This window comes from Dipodomys merriami, unplaced genomic scaffold (assembly GCF_024711535.1).
Source record: "Dipodomys merriami isolate MVZ:Mamm:240054 unplaced genomic scaffold, mDipMer1.0.p SCAF_136, whole genome shotgun sequence".
Classification (NCBI taxonomy): domain Eukaryota; kingdom Metazoa; phylum Chordata; class Mammalia; order Rodentia; family Heteromyidae; genus Dipodomys; species Dipodomys merriami.
The window spans coordinates 974,630-995,309 of record NW_027202671.1 but is presented as its reverse complement, the minus strand read 5'-3'; the positions used below and the strand labels follow the sequence as shown (position 1 = coordinate 995,309).

Here is a 20,680-nt window from a genome sequence, read left to right as displayed (position 1 = left end):
AGGATTCCTTTTGCCCTCATGTACTTAGATGGGCATCACTGGAGACAAGGTGAAGTACAATCTTAGCCCCAGAAGGATACACAGCCTGGAAGGGACCTAATGATTGTACAGACATGCTATAAGTTTTCTTCTATTCTCATATGCTTGAATTGGGTCTAGGAACAGTAGTACTGGCTCCCACCTATCCTTCCTCTCAACCCATCACTTGGGATCTACTTTATATTCAAATAAAACCACTCAGTTCCAAGGGCACTTAAAACATCACTTCTTACCACCAGCCTAGTCATTTTCTTTTGTTTCTAAACATAATTTGTTTTTTTTTGTTTTTTGGGTCCAGTTGCGGGGCCTGAACTCTGGGCCTGGGCGCTGTCCCTCAGCTCTTCAGCTCAAGGCTAGCACCCTACCACTTGAGCCACAGTGCCACTTCTGGCTTTTTTCTTTTTGCTTATGTGGTGCTGAGGAATTGAACCCAGGGCCTCATGCATACAAGGCAAGCGCTCTACCACTGAGCCACCTTCCCAGCCCCCATAATTTGTTCTTTAAAAATAACTCCAGCTGGAAGTGGTCTCTGCTATTCATAGTAGGCAGGATTGGAACTGAACTTGCACTGCAGCCCTGTACATCTACCTCTGCCTACCAACTCTGCCACAGATCCCTGCCTGCCTGAGATTTAGCACTTACACAGCTCACATAGCCTTAGATATCCTTGGAGAATTCCAGGGGTGTGTTTGGGAATTCCTGGAGAGAAAAGAAATCCTATTTGTTCCCAAATAGTACTAGTTACCTCAGTTATGTGCCTAATCCCACAACTTTGGTATTGGAGTAACAGAGCTCACACAGCTTTTGAGGAACTGCGCCCATTTTTTTCTCATTTTATTATTATTTTTGTTGTTGTTGGCCATGGGGCCAGAACTTTGGACCTGACCACTGTCCCTGAGCTCTTCAGCTCAAGGCTAGTGCTCTACCACTTGAGCCACAGCACCACTTCTAGCTTTTTCTGCTTATGTTGTGCTGAGGAATCGAACTCATGGCATCATGCATGCAAGGCAAGCACTCTACTACTGAGTCACCACCCTGCCCCTCTCATTTAAATAAGGATTGGTGCTTTTTAGATGCCAGTATGTTTTGCAATTAAGAAAGGATATTATGGTGAAATAAATCTGGAAAGTGACTAAAATAAACATTCAACCCATTTCTTTACGTCTTAGAGATGTAAGTTTTTCCAGATTATTTGGCTAAGACTTTTTAGAGATCAGAATTAAAATCCCACACATGGAGCCATTTCAGAAAGGCTGTTCTAAGTCATTACAAGGAACTAACCTTTTTCTTTTTTTAGGGTAAGAAAGTTCTCTGTACACATTTTAAAAATATATTTATCGAGGGCTGGGAAGGTGGCTCAGTGGTAGAGCGTTTGCCTTACATGCCTGAGGCCCTGGGTTCAATTCCTCAGCACCACATAAACAGAAAAAAGCCAGAAGTGGCGCTGTGGCTCAAGTGGTAGAGTGCTAGCCTTGAGCTGAAGGACAGCGCCCAGGCCCAGAGTTCAGGCCCCATGACCAGACCCAAAAAGAAAATACGTATATTTATCGAGTGATGCCAGTAAAATGGTATAAGAATCAGTCCAAACACCCTCCCTCCAAAGAAACCTGGAAACTATTAGAAAATTAAGTTTTGTAGCATCCAAGCAGATAAGAAAGAAGCTGCACCTGTAATACATCACCGGAGTGTAGAAAAATTGCTGAGTAGGAGTTCAAGACCTGACTGCACTATAAGATATGCTATCTCAAGAAAAAATCATTTTTTTGGGTTGGTTTTAGGGCTTGAATGCAGCCTGGGCACTGTCCCTCAGCTCTTCAGCTCAAGGCCAGCACTCTGCCACTTGAGCCACAGCACCACTTCCGGCTGTTTTCTTTTTGCTTATGTGGTGCTGAGGAATCAAACCCAGGGCCTCAGGCACGCAAGGCAAGCACTCTACCACTGAGCCATCTTCCCAGCCCTGAAGAAAGAATTAATTTTAAGTGGTAGGAAAGCTGTGTGACATTTTTACTTGCCTATTACTTCTTCCCAGCTTGACAGCTCGAAGATAGTTCAGATTCTCAGTGTGGGACCCTGGCCTCCAGTGAAATCTGAAAGAATAAAATAGACCTCACAAATTACTGTTTGTTTGTCCTAACTACTATCTGGGGAATTAACACAAGGTGCTCATCTGTGTTTGCCTAACTTGGTAGAAAAGTAGTACACATTGCTTAAAAATATTGTAAAGCTATTAAAAAAAAATGTTCCTCCCCTGGTACCAGTGAGATTTGAGGATTGCAGTTCAAAGTCAACCCAAACAGAAAAGTCCCTGTGAGACTTATCTCCAATTAACCACTCAAAAACTGGAAGTGGTGCTGTGGCTCAAAGTGGCAAGAGTGCTAGCCTTGAGCACAGAGAGGCTCAGGGACAGCACCCAGGCCCTGAGTTCAAGCCTCACAACCGAGAAAAAAAAAAGTGTCTCTGCCTGAGGGGAAAGTATAGTTGAAACATATTGTTTAAAAACTGAAAGAAAAGCTGGGGCAATAAGCCATGGACAATAAAATACAAGAAACCAGAGAAACACTATGAACAAAGTATGAAATATTGAAAGTTATAAAATGGACCCACATAGAAACTCTAGAGCTGAAAATTACAGTGATATCAACAAAAATATACATGAGGATTCAGGAACAGCTTTGTGAAGGCAGAAGAAAAAAAGAGAACTGAAGCTGTCAGAGAAACAATTCAGAAAATTGACAGACTAAAAGGTGTAGGAAACTATGAAACTCACCAATATGGCAGTCCCAGAAAGAGAAGATAGAAAGGAATATATTATTTGAAAACATGCTTGAAATCCTCTGAAGCAACTCAGTAAATTCATGGCCTGAACTCAAAGGGATCCATAGAGACAAGTGACCATCAAGCCATTGGAAAAGAAAATACAAAGAGATCTCTAAAGCACCAGACAAGAAGTAACTCCTGTATAAGTGTCTTCAATGAAATTAACAATACTTTCTAATCAGAGGCCATAGTAGTTAGAAAGCAGTAACATATTTAAGGTACTAAAAGGAGGGGAGGGAACAAACATGGATGACAAATTCTATACCCACCAAAACTATCCAAGATGAAGGAAAAACAAAAAGTAAAGGTATCTGGTACCAACAGATCTGCTCTACAATGAACAATAGGAGTCCTTCAGGCTGAAGTGAAAGGACCCTAGATGGTAACTTAGAACCATAGCAGACCAGGAGTTAGAGGAGGGAAACATATTTCAGACTGGAAAGGGAAAGGGAGGTCATAAGTATGGAGTTTCTGTTTGGGGTGATGAAAAATTTTGAAATACATACTGGTGATGTGTGCTCAAAGTTGTAAATATATAATGTGACACTTCTATATATTTTAGTACAAAATATATAAGCCTATTTAATTTCACTGCTTTTTTTGTACATTTAAGTGATAGGAGCTGTTTTCAATGTGACATGAAAATACTCAATACTAGTCAAGGTCATTAGCTTAAGTATTTGTTACTAGTTTTATACATTGTTGCTTTTGAACTTTTACAAATGTGTTTATAAATAGTTAACCTGTCATTTCTTTCTTTGGTACTTGCCAGATTTGGGCATCAGGTTTACAGTGTACCCTTGGTATGCACAGGTATGTAGATCTAAGCAGACCTATAGTGAGGTGAGGAAAACTGATAAATGCTCAAATTATGCAAACTTATCTATACCATATGGAATCAGTAAGTTTGAGCATTGATAACTTCGAACCATAAAGCTTCTGTTGTACACATGAATACTGCTCACCAAACAGTAAATTTTATTTCATGCTCCTTATCTTGAATACTATGGAGGCTTGATTTATTTTCCTTGTGACACCACCCAACTTTTGCCAAGGAACTGCCTTTCAACAAATTTTCTGTGTTTGGCTTGAGAAGTTTATCCTAACGTTTACCTTGCTCTTTGGGAGGAATATTTCACAAAATTAAGGGCCAGGAGACAGCAGATCACAGAAAGATTAAACCACAACTGATGTAGGTGAGACTGAAACTGCTCCACATCCACTGACCTGTGTAACCATACATGGGAATTTAAAGGTTTTGTTTTTGAAATTTTAAAAATTATTTTAATCCTATTTGGTCAAAACTACATGTAATTTGCAAATAAGGCAGGCTTACTGCACTGGTATTATGCAATGGTTGTGTTATTTCCCATATTACAACAGCTAGATGATTTGCAGAAGGTAAAGATTGTTTTTAAAATATTCTACAAATGTGAATTGTGAAACTGCCTTTGGGCTTGGGGTGTAGCTCTACAAGTATATGAGGCCTTGGGTTCGATCCCCAGCACTGCCAAAATACCAACTCCACCTGTTCCTAGAACTCTTGGGGATTCTGGATGGTGACACTGTTTGCTATTTAATTAGCACAAATTAGTTATGTAAGGGAATTTTACTGTGATGATTCCATAGATGTGTACTTTGTACTGTGAACAAGTTTACACCCTCTGTGATGTTCCCTTCACTCCCCTTTGTCATTCCCCCCTTTTTAGTATTTGATTAGTTTCATTATACTATTATCATATATATAATGTAACACCCTTCCTTCCACCCCCTTCCCAGTACCCTTTCCTATACCCCTCCCTCCTGCTGATGCCTCCTACTTTGCCCTTTATACTTCTGTTCCCTTATCATTTTAGGCTTAGATTCCTCATATGAAGAGTGAAAAGATGCAATATTTTGCCTTTTGAATTTTGTTTTCCTTGCTCAATGTGATGGTTTCTATTTTCATTCATGATTAAATAACTTTAGTATGTGGTATGTGTGTATATGTACACAAATCACTTTTTTTTTCATCCATCAGTTGTTGGGCACCTAAGCCAATTTAGCTGCTTGGTTGCTGTGAGCTGGGCTACAGTAAACACAAGTGCACAGGTATCTCTTGTATGTTGATTTACACTCTCTGATCTATGACCAAGACTGCTATGGCATAGTCCTAAGGTGTGGAACCTCCATACTGATTTCCATATTGGTTGTACTAGTTTACATCCCCACCAAGCACATGACAAGTGTTTTTTCCTCCTATTCTTGCCAGCGATTTTGTGTTCTTGTTGGGTGTCTTGGGGTGAGATGGAATCTCAGTGTTTTGGCATTTCCTTTGTGAGTAAGGGTGCTGAACATGTCTTCATGTATTCATTAGTTCTTTTGAGAACTGTCAATTCATTTGCCCTTTATTAATTAAATTTAAATTTTGTGCTCGTTTGTATATTCTGGATACTAATCCTGGAATAGCTAGCTGGTAAGGAGTTTTTTCCCATTCTGTGACTTGACTCTTGGCTCTGGTTATTGTTTCCTCTGATGTGTAGCTTTTTAATGTGAGGAAATCCCATTTATCAATTATTCCCTGAGCAATTGGAATTCCAGTTTAAAAAATAATCGCCTGTTCTGTTTTTTTTAAAAAAATCATTATTATAAAGGTGATGTACAGAGGGGTTATAGTTACATACATCAAGTAAATTTCTTTTTGGGTGTCACCCCTTCCCTCATTTTTTTCCTTTCCTTCACCCACCAATTATGTAGCTCATTTTCAACATGTCTAATGAGTACCACTACTGCATTTGTTCCCCCAAAAGTTTTTATTTCCTGGAGTTCACTTTGATTTTTTTTTGGGGGGGCGTGGGTCGTGGGGCCTGAACTCAGGCCCTGGGCCCTTGTCCCTGAGCTCTTTTGCTCAAGGCTAGTGCTCTAGTGCTCTACCACTTGAGCCACGGTGCCACTTCCTGTTCTGGCATTTGAGATCTAGCTTCTACACATGGGAGAAAACATGTACCATTTCTCTTCTTGAGCTTGGCTTACCTCACTCAACATGATTTGTCCTAGTTCCATCCTTTTCCCTGCAAATGACTATTATTCTTTCTAATGGCTGTGTAAAATTCCATTGTGAATAGGCACCACATTTTTCAGGTCTACTCATCTATTAGGATATCCGGGCTTGTTACCACAACTTGGCTATTGTGAATAGTTCAGCAATGAACATGGATGGTATCCTGGCTTCCCTGTTTTTGTGTAGTAGTTTCAAAGATTCAGATCTTCCATTAAGATCTTTGGTCCATTCAGGGACCAGTGGCTTATGCTTGTAATCCTAGCTATTCATAGGAGGCTGAGATCATGGTTTGAAGCCAGCCCAGGCAGGAAAGTCTGTGAATCCTCTATCTACAATTAACCATCAAAAAGCTGGAGATGGAGGTATGTGGCTCAAGTAGTAGAGCATCAGCCTTCAGCAAAAAGAGCTTAAGGACAGTGTTCAGCCTGAGTTCAATTCCCAGGATCATCACAAGAAAAAAAGATTAACACTACTGGATTTCATTCATGGGTTGAAGTCTCTGTATTTGCATTTTCATTAATGTTTATTGACTATTAATATTTATATATGCCTTTTCTTTACAAGTCTTGTGTTTTTCTTTTTTTTTTGGGTCCGGTTGTGGGGCCTGAACTCTGGGCCTGGGCGCTGTCCCTCAGCTCTTCAGCTCAAGGCTAGCGCTCTACCACTTGAGCCACAGCACCACTTCCGGCTTTTTTTCTTTTTTTTGCTTATGTGGTGCTGAGGAATCAAACCCAGGGCCTCATGCATGCAAGGCAAGTGCTCTACCACTGAGCCACCTTCCCAGCCCCTCTTTACAAATCTTGTCCAAAAAAAATTTTTTTTTTTTGGTGGAGGGGTAAGGTCACTACTATGGTTTGTGGTTTGTCCTTCAGAGGTTCGTGTGGGAAGCTTGGGCTCCAGTACAGTGGGAGATTGAGAGTGGGGGTCTAGTGCCACATAATTAGGTCACGTGGGCAGTGCCGTTGGAAAGCATTAATGGTGCTCTAGCAGAGTGAGTTTTCTTGAGAGCTAGTCATTAAATAAACAAGCATGCCTAACCCCTGAACCTCTGCTTTCCCATCTCACTGTCTGATCTTGACCTCATGCACACGTCATACACTGATACCTTCTGCCGTGAAGACTTCACCAAAGGCCAAGTGGGGCTGCCCACTCTTGGGCTTTCAACCTCTAAACCTGTGAGCTAAATCTCTCTTCATAGAGTAGCCACCCCAGGTGTTTAACTTATAGATAACACCCATGATTTTTTGTTGTTGTTGGTTGTGGGGCCTGAACTCAGCCTGGGTGCTGTCCTTCAGCTCTTCAGCTCAAGGCCACTGCTCTACCACTTGAGCCACAGTGCCACTTCTGGCCTTTTGTTTATGTGGTGCTGAGGAATCAAACCCAGGGCCTCATGCATGCAAGGCAAGCGCTCTACCACTGAGCCACCTTCCCAGCCCCTTCCATCAGCTTTTGATTTCTATTTTGCCTTAGTTTTTCCATGTATAGTGGGACCACTTTTCTCAGCTTATTGTTTAAAAAGTTTAGCGCATTTCCTCCTCAGGCAGTTGTTTCTTAAATGCTTGTAATGGTTTATGTATAATTCTTGAATTGTATTCTATGAACATTGTACCCTACTTGCAAGTAACAAGTTAGCTTGCTACAGTTTTCTAAGATTCTGGTAGTCAAAGATGAATTTTTTTACTCATCACACTTTGCTGTATGAGTTTGGTACCAGTTCAAGTCCTAATTAGTCCTAAGTGATGGAAATGAAACTGAAAGATAGCCTCCACTACAGAGCTTATTACAAAAGGGATCCTGAGCTGAGTGATTTTAAAAAGGCATTTTGGTCATAGGGAAACCTTTTTTAGGATGTTCACCATCACACATCTTTGAAGTGATAGTTCAAAACAAGAACAAAAGCAAGGCTGGTGACATCACAGCTCAGGTGGTGAGACTATCTGGCCACAAGGTCCTTGTGTTCAAACCCAAGTACCACCTAAATAAGATTAAAAAAAAAAATAGCTGAGCACCAGTGGCTCATACCTGTGATTTCTAGCTACTTAGGATTGTGATTTGAGGCCAGCAGAGGCAGAAAAGCTCAACTAACTCATAGTTTGGTGCAGTGGCACACTTGTCAAGCTATGTAGGAGGCTAACATTAGGAGGATCACAACTCCAGATTAGCCCAACCAGAAAAGTCCACAAGACTCTATGGTGATAGTAGTACATGATAGAAAGAAAAAAAAAAGCGGGGGGGAGGGGAGGACTGGAGGAAAGTCTTAATGCACCCAGAGTTCAATTCCCAATGCTGGCAATGAAGTGCCTCAAAAAAATTGTCTTCTAATCATCTGTAGATCCATGTTGGGGAGAACTGATCTCTGAAAAGTTTTGCAACCCAGGAATGAAGTATGTATCTTCATTTCAGCAGCCATATTTCTAGTTTTCATTGTAGAAGTCCTTCCTGCATTTTTCAGTTCCTATTGTTTTATTCAGGTATTCTTAAACATTTTATTGCTAACTTTGTATGCTGTTTTTTTCACATGCGTATTAGCTGCTTTACTAATGACATACTATGAAATGCCTAAATTTTATCAAAAGCCCTTTCTGCTCTTACTGCAATAAAAGTTTCTCCTGAATTCTATTAATGTAGTGAAGTATCTGAATTTGGTTTTCAAGTGAGAATTGGGGCGTGTATTCTCAGGATAAGTCTCACACAAATCATGTACAAGTATCACTTTTGTGTGTATGTGCATAAAATGAAAGCTTTTGATGTTATTTTGTCACGTTAATCATATTACATATTAACATACAACCGAAAAAAGTTGGGACTTATCCGTAGAAACTGCAGCAGTCTGAGAATGTTTTTGTCTAAAAAATATAAATGGGGCCAGTGATGGTGGCTCACACCTGTAATCCTAGCTATTCAGGAGGCTGAGATCTAAGGATTACAGTTCAAAACCAGCCTGGGCAGGAATATCTGTGAGATTCATCTCCAATAAACCAGCAGAAAACCAGAAGTGGCGCTGTGGCTCAAGTGGTAAGAGTGCTTGCCTCGAGCTGAAGAGCTGAGGGACCCAGGCCCAGAGTTCAAGCCCTATGACTGGGAAAAAGTTTTTTAAAAAATTTATATATATATATGGGAAAGTAGTTTTGTTTTGCTCCAGACATTTTCAGTTGTGTTTTCCAGCATGTATTAAGAATAGCACCTGGGGCTGGGAAGGTGGCTCAGTGGTAGAGCGCTAGCCTTGAGCTTAAGAGCTGAGGGACAGTGCCCAAGCCCAGAGTTCAGGCCCCGCGACCGGACCCCCCCCCCAAAAAAAAAAAAAAAAAAAAAAAGAATAGCACCTGTTCCCTGACTCCCACAGTTGCTGCTGAGAAGTTGGGTGTGCATTCACTCCTTTGAAGACCATATGCCCCCCTCTTCAGTACACCCTAGCTGATTCTAAAAACCTACAGATGCTCAACATCGAGGATAACAACTCGTCACAATTGTAACTACTTAAGTATAAAATGCATTTATTAAGTACTACTACTACTAGATAGCCTTGTTGCTGCTCAGTACTGCAGACTGCCCTGTCTCTGCCACTCCTTTGAAGATGGCTTCCTCCCCGAGAGGATCTGGGCACTCCTATTCTTTTGTGTTAGTTTCTAAGCAAGAGTGCAAATTTAGATCCAAATCTGAATAAAGGAATTTCAGAGAAACTTCAGGGAATTAAAAAAAATTCATCTATTGAAAGTTCTGGCTTTCCAACCTGGGTTTAATTCCTCAGTACCACATAAACAAAGCTGGAAGTGGCACTGTGGCTCAAGTGGTAGAGTGCTAGCCTGGAGCAAAAGAGTAAGCCCCAAGACTGGTGAAAAAAATAAATTCTGGCTTCAAAGTGGCTGGCAGTAAATGACTTCCCCTGGCCACCTAACTCAGCAGCCCAGGCTAAAGCTTCGGGCCTTACCTGCTACTTTCCTCAAAATTCCTGTCATTACCTCCGAAGTAGACTAGGAGAACCACAGCACTGGGTCTTTATAAATGTTTCTCCTTCACAGGAAGGGGTATTTTAAGTAAAAAAAAAAAAAAAAAGCAAAAAACAACAAAAAAAAACCCTAAAATAATGTCTCACAATAAACTGAGCCAACATATTATATGAATATTTTAATGCAAAATGCTTAACACTTAAAATTAGCAAAGCTCCATTTAAATTAAAATTCCATTTAACTAAAGATGGTTAACCCCAAGAATCGTACAGTAGTTGACTTCTGTATAATGCCAGTCCTATGCAATACAATAAGAACTGCATCATTAGCTGTCACTTCCTCCTTGGCTGTTCTGGACCCTAACAGGTGGGGCAGGGTGCTCAGACAGACATGAAATAAAGTAAAACTCAAATTAACTGTGCAGTAATTCCTAAGTTAGAAACCCATTTGACTAAGCTGTCCACACAGCTGGGGAATAACTGCAGGTATTTGTTCAGAGCTGGTAAGAGGTTTTGTTTTACAACGTGGTAAAATCTGCACTAGGTGAGAAGTCACAGTATAAGGATGCATGGTCTGTAAATAGTTCCTACATATACACACTTAGTGTCTGTAAACACTAGAAATATACATTAGACAGAGGACCCTCACAAGTCGGGTACAGTTTAAAAAAGAAGATGAGGTAACATGAAATCTCAACGTCCACAGGAATCCTGCCTGAAGAGTTTGAACAGCTGCCAGTGATTCATTTCCAATGTGCAGGGACGGGTTACGGTTTGCTAAAACCAGATTCACTGGCTTTCAGCATAGCAACTGCATCTTTCACTGCATGGTAGATAACATTTTTCACCTAAAAATGGGAGAAAAGGTGATTGTTTACCATTAAATAAAAAACTCTTGTCACAAAAATATCCCTACCACCAATTATCCACACATCTCCACTTTTTGTCAAGAGCTATTATAAAGTAGTTGTACAAAGGTTGGAGGATAATGCATCTTGAGCAAAGTCTTTCTGCATTCCGTCCCTACCCTCAAGTAATATAGTTCAACTTTTACATAATGTACATTGAATATAATGACCATCTGTCAGAATTGAAAAGTCAATATTCATCAAGAAATGCCCGTATTGCTCAGGCTTCTTCAGATCAGTATTTCACATAGTTTAATGCCATATGGCCTGACAAGTTCAGTGGGATGTTTACTATCACTTGAGCTATGCCTCTGGTCCTTTATACTAAACTTAGACTTGGCCGATTCTGCCTGGGATTTCCATGTAGCTGGGACTACAACGTACACTACCATGTCTGACCTCTTGAAAGTCTTTGTTCCCAGAGGTACCAGTTTTGCTCCATTTATAGTCCATGAGACCCTGCAGCACTAAAGTACAAGCATCCTGGTTCACAGCTCCTGATTGCTGGCTGAACTGGAGGTCAGAGGTGAGAACTAGGTAGGCTCGATGTTTAGTAGTAAAGCCTTTCTCTTTGTGCACAGGCCAGAAAGTAAATTTCAAGCCAGCGTGAATTTCTTCCTCTAGGTTTGCTCCTCTTTCACCTAAGTAGATAGCAGAACTAGGTATTTTGGGAGTAGGGCCTGGGGAGGGTAACATTAGGTCTCATTATGGAAACCAAACTGGTTTGGAACTTGGGATCCTCCTGCTTTGGCCTCCATATCCAGCTCTTGGGCCCTGATGTGCATGGGACTTACTGTTCCAAGTCCACTGGCCCTCTCTATAAGGTCCTAATAAATCGTTTCACTGTGAGTTCATCAGAATCTAAGGTTGGTTCAAAGGACTTTTATGGGCCATCAAGCCAGAGATGACAATGCTATTTTTACCTGCAATTTGTCTTCATGGTTGGTGTGAGTCTGTGACAGATAACGGAATTCCTGAGTAAGCCAGAAGCAGTGTTTAACATGCTCTGGAGACACAAAGTCTTCAGCCACTTTGATACAGCTATATAAGTTATGAACCTGAAAAACACCAACCCACATCTGTTCACAAACTCAAAAGATCACAGTAGAAAGATAATAAACAAAAATGAATGTGTGGAATAGTTTTTACCTGATGTGGAGCTCCTGCTGGGATAAAAACCACATCCCCGAGAAACTGTACAATAGCCCAGCCTTGAACTCCATATTCTTGATGAAGACGCTTTCTTAGCGACCGGTCTAAATACCAGCTCTGATCATGAATAGGATCATGGTCTGCTGGGTTTTCTTGACCTTGTTCTTCTGATACCTAAAAACACATTCAAAATAACAAGCAACTGAGCAATGTTCTAAGACTCAAGATAAGCATTTCCCCCACTGAATAGTGTTGGTATTCAGTAAATGTTGGGGTTTTGTCAACTGAAGTGTCCCTGTTAGCAGAGAAAAGTAGTACTGAAGAGATACTGACAAGGACCAGGAAGGTGGCTCCGTGGTAGAGTGTTTGCCTTGTATATTTGAGGCCCTGGGTTCGATTCCTCAGCACCACATAAGCAGAAAAAGCTGGAAGTGGTGCTGTGGCTCAAGTGGTAGAGCGCTAGCCTTGAGCTGAAGAGCTGAGGAACAGCGCCCAGGCCCAGAGTTCAGGCCCCATGACCGGACCCAAAAAAGAAAAAAAAAAAAAAGAGATAATGACAAATGATAAACTCAGGCTCCTTAGGTAAATTAACTGCTTTACAGCTTTCATTGAATAATGGAGTTCTGAAAATTCCCAGGGTCTATACATAGTTAGCAGCAGATTTTCTGGAGTCAAGTGATCTTGATTCCATGTTAAAGACCTACTTCATTGTCATGCAGTGGGGGAGGAGTGTTCACAGCCATGCCTCAAGGAAGGAAAATGTTTGTCAGCTGATTGTAACCAGCAGCCTCAGTGCACAATGATGCAGAACTACTATATAATGCCCTTCCTGGACAGCCTGCCAACCAGACTGTTCCAAACTCTTTTACATTGGGGCCAAAGACTGATACTTCTGAAGTGTTCAGATTTCAAGGGAGTAAAAAACACATTAGGAGACACCACATGAACTAACTTGACAACAATAATCTCCCAATGCACTGTAATACAGAACAATCATAAAAGATAAAGCCTCTTTCTTTAGAATCACAGCCCTCATCTTCTTAAATCCTTATTTCTTAGCAACCACTGTCAGCCTACCCAATCTGACATTCCAGTTGGTTTACAGTATGTAAGTAGTAATTCTTAACAATGCTATTCTTTTCAAATGTCAAGAGTGAAGGATCACACCTTTTTAAGAAATTCTCTTATCTTCTCCGTGTCCTTAGCAGCATATATGTGCCAGAGGGCTCCTGGCTTCTCTTTTCCTTCTATAAATCGTTTTATTGTAAGTTCATCAGAATCTCCGTCTTGGATGGTTCTAAGGACTTCTAGAGCAAGAGAAAGCAAATATCAGAGCTCAGGCACCTAGCCTACTTTTTAGGGAGTGAGAGTAGGGGGTAAACTGGGTTTTGAGTTCAGGGCCTTCATGCCTGTTACGAAAGCACTTGACAACCTACCTTCTTCCTGCTCACACTGTCCTTTGGGAATTCCCACATAAACCATGACATTAGCTGCATCAGATACATCCAAGTGAAGATTGGTTGTTCCATATTTCCGATCTTCTGGAGTGATTAATCCTGCAAAAACAAAAATGTCTTAAAGTTACTGAAGACAACACTGCCTTAGGTCTTTCTACGTTAGATACTGGTCACAAAATTTCTATGATTATGCAAAAGTTAAAAAAACATTATTTTACCTTTTCAATTTTGAAACATACTTATCAAATATCTAACTACAAAAATAAAGAATTAAAACTTGCTTCTGGGGGCTAAGAAGGTGGCTCAGTGGTAGAGCACTTGCCTTGCATGCCTGAGGCCCTGGGTTCAATTCCTCAGCACCACATAAGCAAAAAAGAAAAAAGCCAGAAGTGGCGCTGTGGCTCAAGTGGTAGAGCACTAGCCTTGAGCTGAAGAGCTGAGGGACAGCGCCCAGGCTCAGAGTTCAGGCCCCACGACTGGACCCAAAAAAAAAAAAAACAAAAAACTTGCTTCTGGCAGCAAAGTAGGTCTCTAACAGATTATTCTGCTGACAACAGCTAAAAATTCTGGGTAAAATTGTATTTTCTAAGTTTTTTGTCAGTATGCTGGCAAAAAAGAAAAAAAAAAAAAAAAAAACGGTATGTATGTACTTGGAACCAAAAACTCTATTAGTAAAAGCTGGCTCCTGAAGCTAGTATTTTCTGAAAGGACATTTGCTTACTTAATCAGGTGAGCTCAGGCTTTGGCCATGGTAGCTACAGAATGTTCCAGGGCAAGAGGCATCAGCCAAGGTCTGCTCAAGGGAGGAGTCCATTAGAATCCTCCTACTTCCATACAAGAAAAGCTGACACTGCAAATGGTGGAGAAGGAAGGAGGGATTGCTATCTAGCTCACTGAGCCATAGTGAGGTCCCTTTTTTTGTTTCTAATTCCTTACCTTTGGAAGACTCAGTTGTTAGCTCAGTTGTTACCCTGGTTGGCTCATTTCTAACCTAAGTAAGACTCTTCTCTTTACACTGGATGGCAGAAGAAGCATGTCTTAGAAGGGCAAGCAATGACAGTTTCTGGAAAGGGCCAATACAATCTGGGTGCTGGTGGCTCACCCTTTAATCCTACTCAGGAGGGTGAGATCTGAGGATCGGTTCAAAGCCAGCCTGGGCAGGAAAGTCCGTGAGACTCTTATCGCCAATAAACTACTCAGAAAACCGGAAGTGGCGCTGTGGCTCAAGTGGTAGAGCACTAGCCTTGAGTTGAAGGGCTGAGGGACAGAGCCCAGGCCCAGAGTTCAAGACCCATGACCGACAAAAAAAAAAAAGGGCCAATACTGTTTGGAGGAGGGCTTGCATAGGGATGCCATTTGAGAGGCTATGCTTAGAAGAGGATGCTTTAGAAGCCTTAGAGCCTTATTACAAGTTCTTTCCAACTTGCAAAAATATCAGTCCCAAGAGAAGGAAAAGCATTGGGTAGGTATTAGGGTGAAATCACAGGATATATAATCTTTAAAATGGTGAAGATTAGGGGCTGGGAAGTTGGCTCAGTGGTAGAGCACTTGCCTTGCATGCTCCAGGCCCTGGGTTCGATTCCTCAGCACCACATAAGCAAAAAGAAAAAAGCCGGAAGTGGTGCTGTGGCTCAAGTGGTAGAGCGCTAGCCTTGAGCTGAAGAGCTGAGGGACAGCGCCCAGGCCCAAAGTTCAGGCCCCACGACCGACCAAAAAAAAAAAAAAAAAAAAAAAAAAAAAGGCGAAGCTTAAGGGATAAAATAAAGTTGGTAATTATACTGGGTGATGAGTGTATGAGAGTCAATTTACTAAACTTTATTGAGAAAGTCTTCAGTGTATCTGGAAAATATTTCCATATAAAAACTTTAAAGTTCAGGGAAAGCAATTAACATACTAAAAATAAAATCAAAGTTGTATAAAACATCTGATCCTACTTATTAAGCTCAAAACAGAAGAGAAACAAAGTACTGGCCTAGTGCCATGGCTCAAGTAATATGCCTATCTGTTAAGGCCTGAGGTCTAAATCCCATTACCGCCAATAAACTCTCAAGTCTGAAAATGTTGTATAGGGAAACAAATATAAATGGTAAAATTGTAAATATTAGAGAAATGAACACAAATTTACGACAAGTGGTAAAGACTAAGACCAAGAGATACAGAATACAGCTGGGTTGCTTAGTCAATGCTCCCAAGAGAGTAAGAGTTGCGCATGAGAAGGAAGGAAAACAATGGCCCCAAGTCTATTTGATTATAGTCATAGGTTATTTGCATATGGATACATCAGACATTGAACTGAGGAAACAGTAATAGGAAAGAATTCCCAGGACAGTTTTGTCAGAGATTTTACAGAGTAACACTGCCATCTATCTGAGAGTATTCAGGAGAAAAAGACCTACTCTACTGCCAAGCTATTTAAATCATGCAGGTAATTTATCCTGAAAAATTTCTCAGATAATCTATTTCTATTCCAATTACCTTCTAAGTACAGATACTCATGATATGCTACTAATGGAAGAAATGTTTTGATGTGCCAAGAATTACTATAAAACCCTACTGTCAATAGCTGCTTTGGTTAGGACCTGAAGGGCCTGAGGGAAGGGAACACAAAGCCCTTGCAGAGAAAGAATGTGCAGGAGGATTTCCACCTTTCCTGCTCTGCTGTGCACATTATTTCTACTTTATCCTGAAAATCTCTCTTGAGAACCACTCATGCACTGGGAGTGTTCTAGAACTCCCAGTGGTGCCTAGGTAGACTCAAGTATAACTGTGTTTGTAAAGGGGGAAAAAGGAGTGTGGTATGTCAGTCTGTCTTTCCCCAACCATCCCAAGAGAATGAAGGTATCAAGATTCTCTCCTCTGAGCAAGGCTGTGGTCTAAGAGACCAGCTGTGGAAATTGACAGGGAAGTAATTATGGAAGGAACCAAGTTTCCATTAAGTAAGTAAATCATTATGTCGAAAAATGAACTTTACAACTTTGGTGGGGGGGGGTAGTGGGGAGGATTGGGTGGGAGGGGTGGGGGGAGGATGGGAAGGGGAAACAAAGGAGGAGGCTATAATGCTTGGTAAGTAATGTACTCATTATCTTGCCCATGTAATTGTAACCCCTCTGTACAGTATTTTCACAATAAAAAAAATTAAAATTTAAATTAAAAAAAAAAAGACTGGAAAAGTGACAGGCAAGCAGTAAGTGAACTTCACTGAAGAAATCAAACTAGAACTTCAATGAGAAGGAAATCCTCCAAACAGCCAACTTTAACCCAGTCCTACTTTAACGATTATCTTATATTGAAACTGGACAGGAGGCTATGACAGATGATCAAAAGTACAAGACCACCCTAAGGCTCCATTTAAGCAACATGAAGATTCTGCAATATAAAATCAGATGTAGAAAAGAGAAAAAAATTGCATACACTTTATACCTCCAGCTATGAAAAATACACATGGCCAAGGAACCAAAGGAGTTATACAAGCACAAAAATAGTCAATGTGTTAGCTATTAGCTATTTTCCATCTCTCCCTCCCTGAATATCAATTTTCCAAACATCTTGTTTTATTTCCATTATAATTTTTTTAAACCAGCTGTTTCTTCTTACCATAAGCATTGTACATCTTGGGACCCAGGTCTGGCCGAACAAAGTAGTTTGGCAGCCTAGAGGCCAAGTTCAGTTTGCCATCTCTCCTTGTGTACTCAGGCAGTGGAATGTTAGCCATCAGATCATCAAATCTAGGAGAAAGACAGAAATTTGCCAAATAAGCTTGCTTTTCTCAGTTATTGTATGATTTATTTTGCTCCATCTTCTATACCAAAAGAAACAAATATATCTGTGATCATTAAGTTGGATATAGCTATTGGTAATATTTAAGACTAGAATTACAGCAGCCATGAACAAAGACATTTTTCTCTCTCTTCTACATGTCACAAATGTGCCCAAATGTTTGGGAATATCTTAGACAAAATCTCTGAATAGCCAGGCACCAAAGATTCATACCTATAAAACCTAGCTAATTGGAGGCTTTGAGCTGAGGACTGCAGTTTGAAGTCAGGCCAGGCAGTAAGTCTCTGAGAGTTCTACCTCCAATTAACCACACAAAAGACAAAAGTGGTTGGGCTGGGAAGGTGGCTCAGTGGTAGAGCGCTTGCCTTGCATGCATGAGGCCCTGGGTTCGATTCCCCAGCACCACATAAGCAAAAAGGAAAAAAAGACAAAAGTGGCGTTGTGGCTCAAGTGGTAGAGCGCTAGCCTTGAGCTGAAGAGCTGAGGGACAGTGCCCAGGCCCATGACTGGAACCCCCCCCCCCCAAAAGAAAAACCAAAAAAAAAAAAAAAAAAAGACAAAAGTGGTATAGGTGCAGTGGTATAGGTAGAGGCTACTCTTGAGCAAAAAAAACCCTCAGGGACAGTACCCAGACACTGAGGTCAAGCCTGAGGACTGGCACAAGATCTGGGCAGCAACTTCCTGATTAAGAACACTCAAGGATAATGTATTATTAGTTAGTTGTGACGTTCCTTTTCATGATTTCATGCTCAACTCAGGAAAATGGAGCTACCAATTTAGAATACTGAGAAGTGACTGGCGTTTCCCCCATCTGACTGTAAACTGGCTGCAGGTCTACACCAACCTCTTCTGTGGTGGAGCACTTCCTCCATTAGTCAAGCCACATCTACAATTCATTAGCTTTACCTCATTTAAAAACACATCTCCTGAGCCGGGCGCTGGTGGCTCACGCCTGTAATCCTAGCTACTCAGGAGGCTGAGATCTGAGGATCGCGGTTCAAAGCCAGCCCGGGCAGGAGAGACCGCGAGACTCCTATCTCCAATAAACCACCAGAAAACCGGAAGTGGCGCTGTAGCTCAAGTGGTAGAGCGCTCACCTTGAGCTGAAGAGCTGAGGGACAGCGCCCAGGCCCAGAGTTCAAGCCCCACGACCGAAAAAAAAAAAAAAAAAAAAAAAACAAAAAACAAAAAACAAAAAAAAAAACACATCTCCTGCACCAGTGGCTCATCACCTCTATAACTGTGGCTATTCAGGAGGTTGAGATCTAAGATTTCAGGGTGGACAAATCCTTCAGACTCTTTCATCTCTAGCAAACTAACTAGCAAAAACCTGGAACTAGACGTGTAGCTCGAGTGCTAAGAGTGCTGCCATAAGTGAAAAGCCAAGATCAAGTACCAGTACAGACATTAAAAAAGAAAAGCAAAAAAAAAAACCCAAACCTGTCTCCAAAAGTTATAGGTAAGAAATAAAAGTATCAGTAAAACCTTGGAAGTTCAATATCCCAAATGACTTTTTTTTTTACGGCCTCAAAGAAGAATTTAGCCTACCAAATCAAAACCTCTCTCTACCTTTAGAATCATACCTGGAAGGCATCATATCTCTAAAATCTTCTCCTGGTGGCCAGTCCTTAAGTTTCAACACCATTGGTTCTTTATCATTTTTCAAACGATCTGAAAGGTAACATCCAGATTACATTAACAATTTGTAACTCAGAAACACACACAACAAATTAGCATTATTTTTGTTTCAACAATGGAGACAACTTCTATATAAAAATTTCACAACCCATTTAGTATAGAAATTCTATTTTTAAAAATCCCCCACTTACCAATTGTAAACCCTTTTATTCCTATAGCATCAAATTACTGTGTACCCTTGAAGACAGAAAATTAAAGACCCCAAATTAAGGTGTATTAGGGTCATATCTTTATAGATGGTTCTTTAAAATTGTTACTTGTTCCTTGAGGTCCAGCCATTCCTTTAAGGCCCATCTGCTTCTCTTGCTCAGTGTTCCAGAGGCACCATGCAGCTCCCAGCTAGCCAAAGCATCACACTTTAATAATCAAAACCCACAGGGGTTTAAATATAATTTTCTGAGGCAGCATGAAATAAAAATGACGTGGTTTTGCTCAGAGATGGAGACCACCTCATCTTCTTTGAGGGTTTTCTGGGCGATATCTCTCAGGTTTAAGTCAGAATTTTTTTTTTGGGGGGGGGGGGAGGGGTGTTGTCCTTGTAGGGCTTGAACTCTGGGCCTGGGCGCTGTTCCTGAGCTCTTCGGCTCAAGGTAAGTGCTCTACCATTTGAGCCACAGCACCACTTCAGGTTTTCTGGTGGTTAATTGGAGATGAGTCTCACAGACTTTCCTGCCCAGACTGGCTTTGAACCACGATCCTCAGATCTCAGCATCCTTAGTAGCTAGGATTACAGGCATGAGCCAACAGCAGCTAGGATTACAGGTGTGAGCCACTAGCACTCAGCTTAGTCAGAACTTTTTTTGCACTATGAACTTTATAACTTCGAAGACTTGTAAGATTAAAAGAGGAAAAGTAGACACTTTTTTACATCTCAACCCCCTTGAAACATCTTTCATACATACTGGGAACATCTTCAAATCCATCCCAGAAGTCTCCCACTGTGGCTCCGGTGATGATTTCATTGGTCCTACAATTAACTAGGTCCACTTCCTGCTCACCAAACTCTTTCCGAAAGGATTCAGGTTTCCAAAGTTCAGTGTTCAGTTTATGATGTACTCCTGACACCATCACTGGCTACAAGGGAAGAAAGAAAACTTTAGTTTGAATACCTCCAGCTCTGTGTAGGCCACAGACAGCTCACCTTCAAGCAGTTATGGTTTGTTTCCATGTGGCTGTTCTTCAGTCTCAGCTGACAACACAATGGCTTTTAAAGCAGCTCTAAATCTCACCATTCATCTATTACACATTCTGGTCTCAAACTACATTACTAAGCTTCTGCTAGGAAGGATCACCCTACTGACCTGGATCCTGTTCAGAATAAAAAGGCCCAGGGCCAAGCAGGGATGCCCTTCAAAAATGCACTGCTATGGGTCTACAGCCCACCACTGACAAGCAGCAATATGGATCTGAAGGTGCCAATACTTTGTTGTCCACCACTGACAAGCAGCAATATGGATCTGAAGGTGCCAATACTTTGTTGTCCAGGATACCTGGGATTTATGTTAAACAGCCTGCTTTTAACATACTAGCAAAGGACTATGGTGTGGCTAACTGGTATGAAGCATGAGGTCCTGAGCTTAAATCCTAGCACTGACAACAAAAACAATGCTGAAAATAACTTCAGTAATTTTTATGCAAGCAAGATTGTGTATTATATAGTGAAAAAAAACCCTGCTGGTTTGGTTAACTGTTCCTACAACCTCTGAATGTTAGCAAATCCTAGTAGTATACACAGAACTCAGAAAAACACCAAGTTGCTGTGCAACCCTTTTCTGACACTTCCCCCAAATTCTTGTCCAAGAACAATGTGTTCTTTTAGTGAGGATACTACTTGGCTAAAAAGAAA

The 20,680-nt window shown here is 41.0% G+C and overlaps 1 protein-coding gene across 3 annotated transcripts in view; it reads right to left on the bottom strand.

Moving 5' to 3' along the window:
• Positions 1-10,006: 10,006 nt before the first annotated feature.
• LOC138825227 (lysine-specific demethylase 3A) overlaps positions 10,007-20,680 on the bottom strand; it is a 53,070-nt gene continuing 42,396 nt past the window's right edge. For all 3 annotated transcript variants that reach the window (XM_070019631.1, XM_070019630.1, XM_070019629.1), the window contains exons 19-26: positions 19,737-19,908; positions 18,720-18,807; positions 16,954-17,084; positions 13,339-13,458; positions 13,070-13,209; positions 11,900-12,076; positions 11,674-11,808; positions 10,007-10,690 (exon numbers count right to left, since the gene is read on the bottom strand). In XM_070019631.1, coding sequence (XP_069875732.1) covers positions 10,610-10,690; positions 11,674-11,808; positions 11,900-12,076; positions 13,070-13,209; positions 13,339-13,458; positions 16,954-17,084; positions 18,720-18,807; positions 19,737-19,908 — 1,044 coding nt within the window. In that variant the 3' untranslated portion in view covers positions 10,007-10,609. The remainder of the gene's footprint in view (positions 10,691-11,673; positions 11,809-11,899; positions 12,077-13,069; positions 13,210-13,338; positions 13,459-16,953; positions 17,085-18,719; positions 18,808-19,736; positions 19,909-20,680) is intronic.